This window comes from Bombina bombina, chromosome 5 (genome assembly GCF_027579735.1).
Source record: "Bombina bombina isolate aBomBom1 chromosome 5, aBomBom1.pri, whole genome shotgun sequence".
NCBI classification, from domain to species: Eukaryota; Metazoa; Chordata; class Amphibia; order Anura; family Bombinatoridae; genus Bombina; species Bombina bombina.
Window position 1 is genome coordinate 627,991,120 of NC_069503.1, and position 13,820 is coordinate 628,004,939.

The 13,820-nt window shown below is 39.6% G+C and overlaps 1 protein-coding gene across 1 annotated transcript in view; it reads right to left on the bottom strand.

The window, feature by feature from the left end:
* Positions 1 to 13,820, bottom strand: part of LOC128661578 (dynein axonemal heavy chain 5-like) — a 671,317-nt gene that overhangs the window by 334,032 nt on the left and 323,465 nt on the right. The window contains 2 exon segments of the mRNA XM_053715820.1: positions 12,351 to 12,662; positions 12,893 to 13,110. Of these exon segments, the coding sequence (XP_053571795.1) occupies positions 12,351 to 12,662; positions 12,893 to 13,110 (530 nt within the window).

Here is a 13,820-nt window from a genome sequence, read left to right on the forward strand (position 1 = left end):
GTTCTATGGCGATTTACCACCCGGAAGCAGCCTCTTTTAGACCAGTGTGCTTTTCACAGAAGAAAACTTTCCTGAAGTATATCAGTCTGATCCCGCCAAGTAAGGTCAGTCCAGCCCCGAAATACCAGGCAATTCTCCTCTGAACAAGGAACATGACAACCCCAGACGATCGTTTCGGCCTTCTATGGGCCTCGTCAGTGAGGTGCAGCCACATTCCTCTAAGCACACTGGGCAAGGAGTCCACGTCTGGTTTCCCCCATCACCCATAGGGAGACTTCCCCAGGGTCATAATAATTTGCATACAAAGAGAGAAGCGCTCTACCAGGAACGAACAACAGCTCAGTGGCTTGTTCTATGGCGATTTACCACCCGGAAGCAGCCTCTTTTAGACCAGTGTGCTTTTCACAGAAGAAAACTTTCCTGAAGTATATCAGTCTGATCCCGCCAAGTAAGGTCAGTCCAGCCCCGAAATACCAGGCAATTCTCCTCTGAACAAGGAACATGACAACCCCAGACGATCGTTTCGGCCTTCTATGGGCCTCGTCAGTGAGGTGCAGCCACATTCCTCTAAGCACACTGGGCAAGGAGTCCACGTCTGGTTTCCCCCATCACCCATAGGGAGACTTCCCCAGGGTCATAATAATTTGCATACAAAGAGAGAAGCGCTCTACCAGGAACGAACAACAGCTCAGTGGCTTGTTCTATGGCGATTTACCACCCGGAAGCAGCCTCTTTTAGACCAGTGTGCTTTTCACAGAAGAAAACTTTCCTGAAGTATATCAGTCTGATCCCGCCAAGTAAGGTCAGTCCAGCCCCGAAATACCAGGCAATTCTCCTCTGAACAAGGAACATGACAACCCCAGACGATCGTTTCGGCCTTCTATGGGCCTCGTCAGTGAGGTGCAGCCACATTCCTCTAAGCACACTGGGCAAGGAGTCCACGTCTGGTTTCCCCCATCACCCATAGGGAGACTTCCCCAGGGTCATAATAATTTGCATACAAAGAGAGAAGCGCTCTACCAGGAACGAACAACAGCTCAGTGGCTTGTTCTATGGCGATTTACCACCCGGAAGCAGCCTCTTTTAGACCAGTGTGCTTTTCACAGAAGAAAACTTTCCTGAAGTATATCAGTCTGATCCCGCCAAGTAAGGTCAGTCCAGCCCCGAAATACCAGGCAATTCTCCTCTGAACAAGGAACATGACAACCCCAGACGATCGTTTCGGCCTTCTATGGGCCTCGTCAGTGAGGTGCAGCCACATTCCTCTAAGCACACTGGGCAAGGAGTCCACGTCTGGTTTCCCCCCATCACCCATAGGGAGACTTCCCCAGGGTCATAATAATTTGCATACAAAGAGAGAAGCGCTCTACCAGGAACGAACAACAGCTCAGTGGCTTGTTCTATGGCGATTTACCACCCGGAAGCAGCCTCTTTTAGACCAGTGTGCTTTTCACAGAAGAAAACTTTCCTGAAGTATATCAGTCTGATCCCGCCAAGTAAGGTCAGTCCAGCCCCGAAATACCAGGCAATTCTCCTCTGAACAAGGAACATGACAACCCCAGACGATCGTTTCGGCCTTCTATGGGCCTCGTCAGTGAGGTGCAGCCACATTCCTCTAAGCACACTGGGCAAGGAGTCCACGTCTGGTTTCCCCCATCACCCATAGGGAGACTTCCCCAGGGTCATAATAATTTGCATACAAAGAGAGAAGCGCTCTACCAGGAACGAACAACAGCTCAGTGGCTTGTTCTATGGCGATTTACCACCCGGAAGCAGCCTCTTTTAGACCAGTGTGCTTTTCACAGAAGAAAACTTTCCTGAAGTATATCAGTCTGATCCCGCCAAGTAAGGTCAGTCCAGCCCCGAAATACCAGGCAATTCTCCTCTGAACAAGGAACATGACAACCCCAGACGATCGTTTCGGCCTTCTATGGGCCTCGTCAGTGAGGTGCAGCCACATTCCTCTAAGCACACTGGGCAAGGAGTCCACGTCTGGTTTCCCCCATCACCCATAGGGAGACTTCCCCAGGGTCATAATAATTTGCATACAAAGAGAGAAGCGCTCTACCAGGAACGAACAACAGCTCAGTGGCTTGTTCTATGGCGATTTACCACCCGGAAGCAGCCTCTTTTAGACCAGTGTGCTTTTCACAGAAGAAAACTTTCCTGAAGTATATCAGTCTGATCCCGCCAAGTAAGGTCAGTCCAGCCCCGAAATACCAGGCAATTCTCCTCTGAACAAGGAACATGACAACCCCAGACGATCGTTTCGGCCTTCTATGGGCCTCGTCAGTGAGGTGCAGCCACATTCCTCTAAGCACACTGGGCAAGGAGTCCACGTCTGGTTTCCCCCATCACCCATAGGGAGACTTCCCCAGGGTCATAATAATTTGCATACAAAGAGAGAAGCGCTCTACCAGGAACGAACAACAGCTCAGTGGCTTGTTCTATGGCGATTTACCACCCGGAAGCAGCCTCTTTTAGACCAGTGTGCTTTTCACAGAAGAAAACTTTCCTGAAGTATATCAGTCTGATCCCGCCAAGTAAGGTCAGTCCAGCCCCGAAATACCAGGCAATTCTCCTCTGAACAAGGAACATGACAACCCCAGACGATCGTTTCGGCCTTCTATGGGCCTCGTCAGTGAGGTGCAGCCACATTCCTCTAAGCACACTGGGCAAGGAGTCCACGTCTGGTTTCCCCCATCACCCATAGGGAGACTTCCCCAGGGTCATAATAATTTGCATACAAAGAGAGAAGCGCTCTACCAGGAACGAACAACAGCTCAGTGGCTTGTTCTATGGCGATTTACCACCCGGAAGCAGCCTCTTTTAGACCAGTGTGCTTTTCACAGAAGAAAACTTTCCTGAAGTATATCAGTCTGATCCCGCCAAGTAAGGTCAGTCCAGCCCCGAAATACCAGGCAATTCTCCTCTGAACAAGGAACATGACAACCCCAGACGATCGTTTCGGCCTTCTATGGGCCTCGTCAGTGAGGTGCAGCCACATTCCTCTAAGCACACTGGGCAAGGAGTCCACGTCTGGTTTCCCCCATCACCCATAGGGAGACTTCCCCAGGGTCATAATAATTTGCATACAAAGAGAGAAGCGCTCTACCAGGAACGAACAACAGCTCAGTGGCTTGTTCTATGGCGATTTACCACCCGGAAGCAGCCTCTTTTAGACCAGTGTGCTTTTCACAGAAGAAAACTTTCCTGAAGTATATCAGTCTGATCCCGCCAAGTAAGGTCAGTCCAGCCCCGAAATACCAGGCAATTCTCCTCTGAACAAGGAACATGACAACCCCAGACGATCGTTTCGGCCTTCTATGGGCCTCGTCAGTGAGGTGCAGCCACATTCCTCTAAGCACACTGGGCAAGGAGTCCACGTCTGGTTTCCCCCATCACCCATAGGGAGACTTCCCCAGGGTCATAATAATTTGCATACAAAGAGAGAAGCGCTCTACCAGGAACGAACAACAGCTCAGTGGCTTGTTCTATGGCGATTTACCACCCGGAAGCAGCCTCTTTTAGACCAGTGTGCTTTTCACAGAAGAAAACTTTCCTGAAGTATATCAGTCTGATCCCGCCAAGTAAGGTCAGTCCAGCCCCGAAATACCAGGCAATTCTCCTCTGAACAAGGAACATGACAACCCCAGACGATCGTTTCGGCCTTCTATGGGCCTCGTCAGTGAGGTGCAGCCACATTCCTCTAAGCACACTGGGCAAGGAGTCCACGTCTGGTTTCCCCCATCACCCATAGGGAGACTTCCCCAGGGTCATAATAATTTGCATACAAAGAGAGAAGCGCTCTACCAGGAACGAACAACAGCTCAGTGGCTTGTTCTATGGCGATTTACCACCCGGAAGCAGCCTCTTTTAGACCAGTGTGCTTTTCACAGAAGAAAACTTTCCTGAAGTATATCAGTCTGATCCCGCCAAGTAAGGTCAGTCCAGCCCCGAAATACCAGGCAATTCTCCTCTGAACAAGGAACATGACAACCCCAGACGATCACCTACAAAACATTTATGCAAAGAAAAAATGAGTGTATAATGTCCCTTTAAGTAATGAAAACATACTTACCGAAAGACACCCATCCACATATAGTAGATAGCCAAACCAGTACTGAAACAGTTATCAGTAGAGGTAATGGTAAATTGAGAGTATATCGTCGATCTGAAAAGGGAGGTAAGAGATGAATCTCTACGACCGATAACAGAGAACCTATGAAAAGATTTTCCGCGAGGAAAACCATAGAATTCAATAAGTGATACTCCCTTCACATCCCTCTGACATTCACTGTACTCTGAGAGGAATCGGGCTTCAAAATGCTGAGAAGCGCATATCACAGAAGAAAATCAAGCACAAACTTACTGCACCACCTCCATAGGGAGGCAATGTTTGTAAAACTGAATTGTGGGTGTGGTGAGGGCTGTATTTATAGGCATTTTGAGGTTTGGGAGACTTTGCCCCTCCTGGTAGGATTGTATATCCCATACGTCACTAGCTCATGGACTCTTGCCAATTACATGAAAGAAATGTATGTTCTATCTGATACATAAAATTAAAAAAAAATGTGGGTTTCATGTCCCTTTAACACACACACAAACCAGTGATTTAATTTTTTTGTAGCAGTAATATAGAGCAATCTTCGTATCCCTCTTTATGCCAGTAAAACACAGAACAGTCACTGTTGTGCAAACAAGAGCAGTAATTTAACTTTTTCCATCTAGTACTAGGTAAAACAAATAGGGTCAGATTATGAGTGGAGCGCAAACGAGCGATAAGAGGTTTATCGTGGGGCTTTGCACTCGTCGGGCTTACCGCTGGTATTACGAGTTGAAAGTAAACGCGATGGCTTTAGCACAATTGCAATTTACGCTAGAATGATTACCGCAACGTCAGAGCTCTGGTAAACTGTTTCGTGAAACTAAAAAGTAACACAAAACACATCAAAAATACATTGCAAAGTACAGTTACACTCATGATAACACTGTCTAATAAAAATTATTCACCAAAAATATTCCACACAAAAGTTATAAGGGCTGAAAGATATGAGGTTTCAGATGTTAGAGACAAAAAAAAAAGGCAGCAAAGGGCTTTAACATTGAGATACATACATATACATCTCTAAAGATGTATATGTATGTATTTATATATATATGTGTGTGTGTGTGCACATTTTTTTTTTTTATTTATATGTGTATGTATGTATTTATATATATGTGTGTGTGTGTGTGTGTACATATGTCTTTTTGTATTTATATGTGTATGTATGTATTTATATATATATATGTGTGTGTGTGTACATATGTCTTTTTGTATTTATATGTGTATGTATGTATTTATATATATATATGTGTGTGTGTGTGTGTACATATGTCTTTTTGTATTTATATGTGTATGTATGTATTTATATATATATGTGTGTGTGTGTGTGTACATATGTCTTTTTGTATTTATATGTGTATGTATGTATTTATATATATATGTGTGTGTGTGTGTACATATGTCTTTTTGTATTTATATGTGTATATATGTATTTACAGACATATACAGGTGAAACTCGAAAAATTTGAATATCATGCAAAAGTTAATTTATTTCACTAATGCAACTTAAAAGGTGAAACTAATATATGAGAGACTCATTACATGCAAAGCAAGATAGTTCAAGCTGTGTTTTGTCATAATTGTGATGATTATGGCTTACAGCTCATGAAAACCCCAAATCCACAATCTCAGAAAATTAGAATATTACATGCAATCAATAAAACAAGGATTGTACATAGAACAATATCGGACCTCTGAAAAGTATAAGTATGCATACTCTATGTACTCAGTACTTGGTTTGGGCCCCTTTTGCAGCAATTACTGCCTCAATGAGGGCGTGGCATGGAAGCTATCAGCCTATGGCACTGCTGAGGTGTTATGGAAGACCAGGATGATTCAATAGCGGCCTTCAGCTCTTCTGCATTGTCTCATCTTTCTCTTGGCAATTCCCCTATAGATTTTCTATGGGGTTCAGGTCAGGCGAGTTTGCTGGCCAATCAAGCACAGTAATCCCATGGTCATTGAACCAGGTTTTGGTGCTTTTGGCAGGGTGGGCAGGTGCCAAGTCCTGCTGGAAAATGAAGTCAGCATCCCCATAGAGCTCGTCTGCGGAAGGAAGCATGAAGTGCTCCAAAATCTCCTGGTAGACGGCTGCGTTGACCCTGGACTTAATGAAGCACAGTGGACCAACACCAGCAGATGACATGGCTCCCCAAATCAACACAGACTGTGGAAACTTCACACTGGACTTCAAGCATCTTGCAGTGTGTGCCTCTACATTCTTCTTCCATACTCTGGCTCCTGGGTTTCCAAATGAGATGCAAAATTTGCTCTCATCAGAAAAGAGGACTTTGGACCACTGAGCAACAGACCAGGTCTGTTTTTCTTTAGCCCAGGTAAGGCGCTTCTGACATTGTTTGTTGTTTAGGAGTGGCTTGACAAGAGGAATACGACATTTGAAGCCCATGTCCAGGATCCGTCTGTGTGTGGTGGCTCTTGATGAACTGACTCCAGCCTCAGTCCACTCCTTGTGAAAGTCCCCAACACTTTTGAATGGCCTTTTCCTGACAATCCTCTCCAGGCTGCGGTCATCCCTGCTGCTTGTGCACCTTTTTCTTCTACACTTCTCCCTTCCACATAACTTTTCTATTAATGTGCTTTGATACAGCACTTTGGGAACATCCAACTTCTTTTGCAATTACATTTTGAGGCTTTCCCTCCTTATGGAGGGTGTCAATGATGGTTTTCTGCACAACTGTCAGGTCAGCAGTCTTTCCCATGATTGTGATTCCTACTGAACCAGACTGAGAGACCATTTAAAGGCTCAGGAACCCTTTGCAGGTGTTATGGCTTAATTAGCTGATTAGAGTGGGACACTTTGAGCCTAGGATGTTGCACCTTTTCACAATATTCTAATTTTCTGAGATTGTGGATTTGGGGTTTTCATGAGCTGTAAGCCATAATCATCACAATTATGACAAATCACGGCTTTAACTATCTTGCTTTGCATGTAATGAGTCTATCTCATATATTAGTTTCACCTTTTAAGTTGCATTAGTGAAATAAATGAACGTTTGCACGATATTCTAATTTTTCGAGTTTCACCTGTATACACATATAAATACATATGTACACATTTAGGGACTGAATTATCATTGTGCGAGCGGACATGATCCGATATTGTGGATCATGTCCGCTGCACATCGGTAAATGCTGACAGGTTTAAAAAACAGTGTTCTAGCGCAATTAACACTCGCGCGATAGCATTCATTAGCGGTCCACTCGTAATCTGGCCCATATTTTTTAATTTAATATTTCATGTCATCATTCTAGCACATGTGGTACTGATGCCTCAATCCTTTACAAATATGGTTACCACCGTGAAGAAGTACCATTGTGTAAGTTCAAAAATACAGTGCATGAGCAATCAAACTTTTCTCTACTGCCATTGCTTTAATGGATTGTAGCAAAGACTGCCTATTAAATTTAGCTGCAGCCCAGGACACAAAAATGGACATTTAAAGGGACAGTTTACTCAAAAAATTTCTCCCCTTTAATTTGTTCCCAATGATCCACTTTACCTGCTGGAGTGTATTAAATTGTTTACAAGTAGCTCCTTTACCCTTATATTGGCATTTGAAACTGTTGATTTAGTATGTGGTATCCCCACCTATTCAGAAAGTTTGTGGCCGCGCGTACCAGCTATAGATAAGCTTTGTAAACGCAGCCAGCAGAAGAAATTACACTCCCAGTCGGATATAGCAGAGATAAGGTAATACAATGTTGATTTTCCATTGTTCTCTCAAAGTACTGGTGATTGGTTTATGGACAGATATAAGATAAAGAAGCAGGTATATGTATACAATGTGATACAGTAATGAGATCTGATTATACCTACAAGCTCAACCCATTTTATTAGGTTGTGGCTTCAAAACACAAAATCAGAGCTTTAATATACACAAATAAGCCTTAAAAAGCTCATTTTCATACATTTTTTTACCCTGCAGTTGGTAAAAAAAGAAATTGTAAACACATTAAGGGAAAAACTATTTTACAGTATACTGTCCCTTTAAGTATCTAGTTTTCTGTAAAGATTTTATTGAACTGTTGACTAAAATCCTGAACTTCCAGTTCAATATTGGAGCCCTAGCAATCCTTAGAGTGGCTGGTTTATATGTATTAAGATACAGCCATGCAGCAATAACCCTAGCAATATTCTAGCAGCTGTACCTTTAATAAAGAATATACTTTTCCTGTTTACAAACAGATAAACAAATAAAATACAATATTGTAGTCAGAGCTGAACAAAATACAACAGTATTTATTTTGCTCATCACCTCATTCCAAACTGTGTTTTCTGACTCACATTCATATGTCAGTGTGAAGTTCAGTTTTGATGCAATGTGCTAAACCTACTAATGCTATCAATTCACTGAACCACAAGCAAGTTTTCTAGAACATCTAATAAAGAGAAAGGTCACTAAGACTACTCTGCTGGATTTTTTTCTTCCTTTCTAATCCAGCAGACTTTTAATTCTTGAGAACACACTAGGAAAGTATAAAATATTACAATTTCACATAAACTTAAATCCTCCTTGCTATGGAATACAAAGAACTTTAGTACCACGTGACTGCCGATTTAAAGGGACATGAAACACAAAATATTTTTTGATTCAGATAAAGCAGTGATGGGCAACTTCCTAAAACTTGTGGGCCACAGATCAATTTTTTTAGAAGCCTAAAAGGCTGCAAAACAATATATGAGACGACTAAGGGCCAGATTTAACAAAGCAGGCAAGTAGGGGCTTACATCTTTGCCCATGTCTGCCCAGCATCGTGTTTAGTGGACAGCAATATGCTGCCCTCATTTATCATTGCACACAACGGGAAATGTGCAATGCCGCCCCCTGCACAAGCACAGTCAATTGCACGTGAGCAGGGGCTGTCATTCTCCCCGGTCAGAATAGTTTGGGGAGGATTGCGATAAGTCACAAAGCAGTTGGCGAAGCCGCTTTCACATATTTATAAATAGAGACCTAAAGGGTTGCAAATAAAATTATGGCTATAAAAACACACAAATTATAATATATTTCCTTGGTTGCCTATTCACCGGAAGTCCCCAAAGCTTACTTTTTTTTTGTTTCACAGTTTACTGGGCCACAAAATTTATGACACACATTCTTAGTTCTTTTAGCCACAAAAATTAGTGCAGAGAGCCGGATGGGGTCCGTGCGCCACCAGTTGTCCATCCCTGAGATAGAGCATAACATTTTAACCAACTTTCCATTTCACTTTCACTCACATTTGCTTTATTCACATTGTATCCTTTGTTGTACGAGCAGCAATGCAACAAGAGATACCAAGAGAATAAAGCAAATTAGATAACAGAAGAAAATTAGGAAATTGTTTAAAATAGCATCCTGTATTTGTGTCATGAAGATTTAATCTTGACTTTACTTCCCCTTTAGTGAACACAACCGGACAGCTATTTGATTTGAACGGTATTAATGTTTTGCTTATTGTAAGTTTACATTTTCCCTCATTAAAAGTTCTAATATTTAATAGTCACTAATAAAAGAGAAGGAACTGTAAACTTTAAGTAAAACCCAAGCTGTTATTTCTAAATCTATTATTTATTTATTTATAAATCTATTATGTTCAATAAAAATGTAAGATGAGATTTTCTTGCTTTGCAATGAATCTTTATGTCGTAGAGTTTTATTTTAGTCTCTTTTTTTAAAGAAATAGTGGTTCAACATTATGTAAAAACTTTAAAAAAAAAAGTTGAATAACATAAGTTTGTTCCTTTCTCCTGGTTGTAATGGCCTAGTAATCACAAAGAGCAGCATCAAGATCAACTAAGGCAGGGGTCTGCAACCTTGGCTCTCCAGATGTTTTAGAACTACATTTCCCATGATGCTTAGGCAGCTTAAAGACACTTAATCATCATGGGAAATGTAGTTCTAAAACAACCGGAGAGCCAGGTAATTTAAAGACATTTTTTAAATTCACTTTTATTTGGGGTTTAGCTGTAGTTAAGAGGTTCCACATTTCAAGTTCTTTGATATGAAAAAATGTAAAGCACATATGCATGGTATCTATCTATATATCTATCTATATATCTAAATAAATATATATATATATATATATATATATATATATATATATATATATATATATAAAGTAAAAAAAACAAAATGCTCTAATATGAATATTACAGCATTTTATTATTGCACTATTGATTGTATATAACTGTGTATTTAACCCCTGCAAAGAGATTAAATACATAGTTCAAGTCAGCTCCAGAATAACAATGCACTACTGGGAGCTAGCTGAACACATCTAGTGAGTCAATGACAAGAAACAAATGGGTGTAGCAACCAATCACCAGCTAGCTCCAAGGGGTGTAGGATATGTATATATTATTTTTTCAACAAAGGATGACAAGAGAACAAGGTGCATTTGGAAATAAAAGTGAATTTAAAAAATGTCTTTAAATTACCTGCTCTGTCTGAATCATGCATATTTAATTTTGACTGCTCTATTTATTTAAAGGGACAGTCAACACTTCCGTGAACATTATTTCATATTGAAAATTAAAACCCGACGATCCGCCTGCATTATACCCCTTCTGCCTTGCCGCCTTGCTTCTGTACTAATCAGAGTTGCTAACTTCTCTAATACCGGGTAAATATGGCAGCCGAACTCCCCCCACCGTTACGTAGCTGCCTTCTTCTTCAAATGATCAGCAAATCAGAATTTAATCCTCGGTCAGAAATTGCACGCGCGTGCAATTTCTGACCAAGGATTGAACTCCTATTTGCTGATCATTTGAAGAAGAAGGCAGCTACGTAACGGTGGGGGGAGTTCGGCTGCCATATTTACCCGGTATTAGAGAAGTTAGCAACTCTGATTAGTACAGAAGCAAGGCGGCAAGGCAGAAGGGGTATAATGCAGGCGGATCGTCGGGTTTTAATTTTCAATATGAAATAATGTTCACGGAAGTGTTGACTGTCCCTTTAATGGGATATAAAACAACACACATTTTTTTTCATGATTCTGATCAGTATGCAATTTTAAACAACTTCATGATTTACTTCTATTATTTGATTTGCTTTGTTATCTTGCTATCTTTTATTGAAAAGAATACCTAAGTAGGCTCAGAAGCAGCAAAATACTATGGGGAGCTAGCTGCTGATTGGTGGCTGCACATATATGCCTCTTGTCATTGGCTTACCTGATGTATTCAGCTATCTTCAACAAAGGATACCATAAGAACAAAGCAAATTGGAAAATCATTTAAATTGTATGATCTATCTGAATCATGGAAGAAAAATTTGTGATTTTCTGTCCCTTTAAATAAAAAAATAAAAACATTATTGTTGGCAATTATTACAGTATAATTACTTTTGTTTAGTGAGATGTTTTTGCACAATTTTGTGAGTAGAAAATTCTTCTAACATCTTTACGTTTGCCTGTGGTGTTCATAGATAAAAGTAAATATATTTATAATTAAATACAAAATTATCTAACATTTACTGCAAGGTAAAATTGAATGAGAAATTTGGCTTTGTAAAAAAAAAAAATACTAAGCACATAATGGCATAAAAATATGTCCTTATTTATTTTTTTTGGTGGGGATATCTCAGTTCTTTTACCACATGACAAAAAAAAATCTATAGCAATTGTAATTTTTTAAACCTTTAAAGGGACAGTCAACACCAGAAATGTTGTTTTTTAAAAAGATAGATAATCCCTTTATTACCCATTCCCCAGTTTTGCATAACCAGCATTATTATATTAATATATGTTTTACCTCTGTGATTACCTTGTATCTATGCCTCTGCAAACTGCCCCCTTATTTCAGTTCTTTTGACAGACTTGCCTTTTAGCCAATCAGTACTGAATCCTAGGTAACTCTATGTGCGAGAGCACAATGTTATCTATATGACACACATGAACTAATGCCCTCTAGTGGTGAAAACATTCAAAATGCATTTAGATAAGAGGTGGCCTTCAAGGTCTAATAAATTATCGCATGAGCCTACCTAGGTTTATCTTTCAACTAAGAATACCAAGAGAACAAAGCAAAATTGGTGATAAAAGTAAATTGGAAAGTTGTTTAAAATGACATGCCCTTACTGAATCATGAGTTTATTTTGGACTTGTCTGTCCCTTTAAGAACTTTGGTATCTTGCAGTTTGGTTTAAATTTAGCTAGTACTGACATTGTTGTACTTGATATACAAAACATATGTTTATCTGCTTTTCTTATGCTACTATAATTGGCTTGATCACTTTACCTGAAATATGCTGTTAAAACAGTTCCAAAGTATTTCCTGTTGAGCAGCAGGAAGGGTTTTCAGCCACGCCTTTAATATAGGTCTCCAGTCCAGAACTGAGGAGCTCATGAACACCATACCATTCCGGGACACAGTGGCTGGTGAAGCATTATCAATGTTGTGAGGTTCAAAAACAATTTTGCAGTTTGGTGCCATTGGAATTCGGTCACCATTAGCCAAAGTTAGGGTTTTGTTGTCATCTAGGACAGAATTCAAATTCTCAATCCAAATAGCATCAACTGGTCCATCTAAAACTATCCATATATGTTCTCCCTGGGTAAAAAAAAATAGAAACAATAAAAGTCCAATAACAGATTTTTTTTTTTAATACCCAATAACAAAAAACATGTATGTTTAAGAAATTATTACATTACATATTTTAATATTCACTCTTTAATTCAATTTTCTTTTATTTATTTGTATTTTTATGGGATTCTGAATTACTGAAGTTGTCAAAAAAATGTTAATAGTAACGGAATTTAATAGATCTTAATTCCACTCACCTTCTTTGCTTTTAATGTTTTTCTCCATAAGGTTGAAAATATTCCATCTGTCCAATCATTTGTAGCCACATCAAGAGTACCAAACATCTGGGAGGCTGTGATTGCTTTGGGATTCATTCTCATTTCTTTGTGAGGAGCCCCACAATCTGTCATTGCTTTCATGAGGATATTAATACATTTGGTTTTGCCTGCACCACTGGGTCCCAATGTCATCATTCCTTAATATAAAAACAGTAAAGAGCTCTTTTTATTTAACAGAAAGCAGAGAGGGCCAAACTCATGGTCTCTTACTCAAGATACTGAAAGGAATATAAAAATAATAATAATAATAATAATAATACATTAACACATATTGCACTATTATTTTCTCCATTAACTATGTTTGTAACATATTATAGATATCAACCTTATTACTTTAGGATAGCCATTCTTTAACGGAATGTAATCACTTAATAATTTCATAATATTTTGTCTTAATAATTTTTTCCATTAAATGCCTATTAATATATCATTGGAAATAACGATTTATTGGTTGGACATGTTACCAACAGGTACATAGTGAAACTTTTTTATGTAAATTGCATGGATTAAGATACTTGAGATAAGAAATAAAATTATATTTGTATTAGTTTGTTTTTCTTGTCTTAATCTTCTATAGTACTTAAAGGAACATGAAACCCAAACATTTTCCTTCATGATTTAGGTAGAACATACAATTTTAAACAACTTTCCAGTTTACTTTTATTATCAAATTTGTTTCATTCTCTTGGTATCATTTGTTGAAGGAGCAGCAGTGCACTACAGGTTTCTAACTGAACACTTGGGTGAGCTAATGACAATCAGTATATATATATATATATATATATATATATATATGCAGTCACCAATCAGCAGCTAGAACCTAGGTTCTTTGAATCTCCTGAGCTTA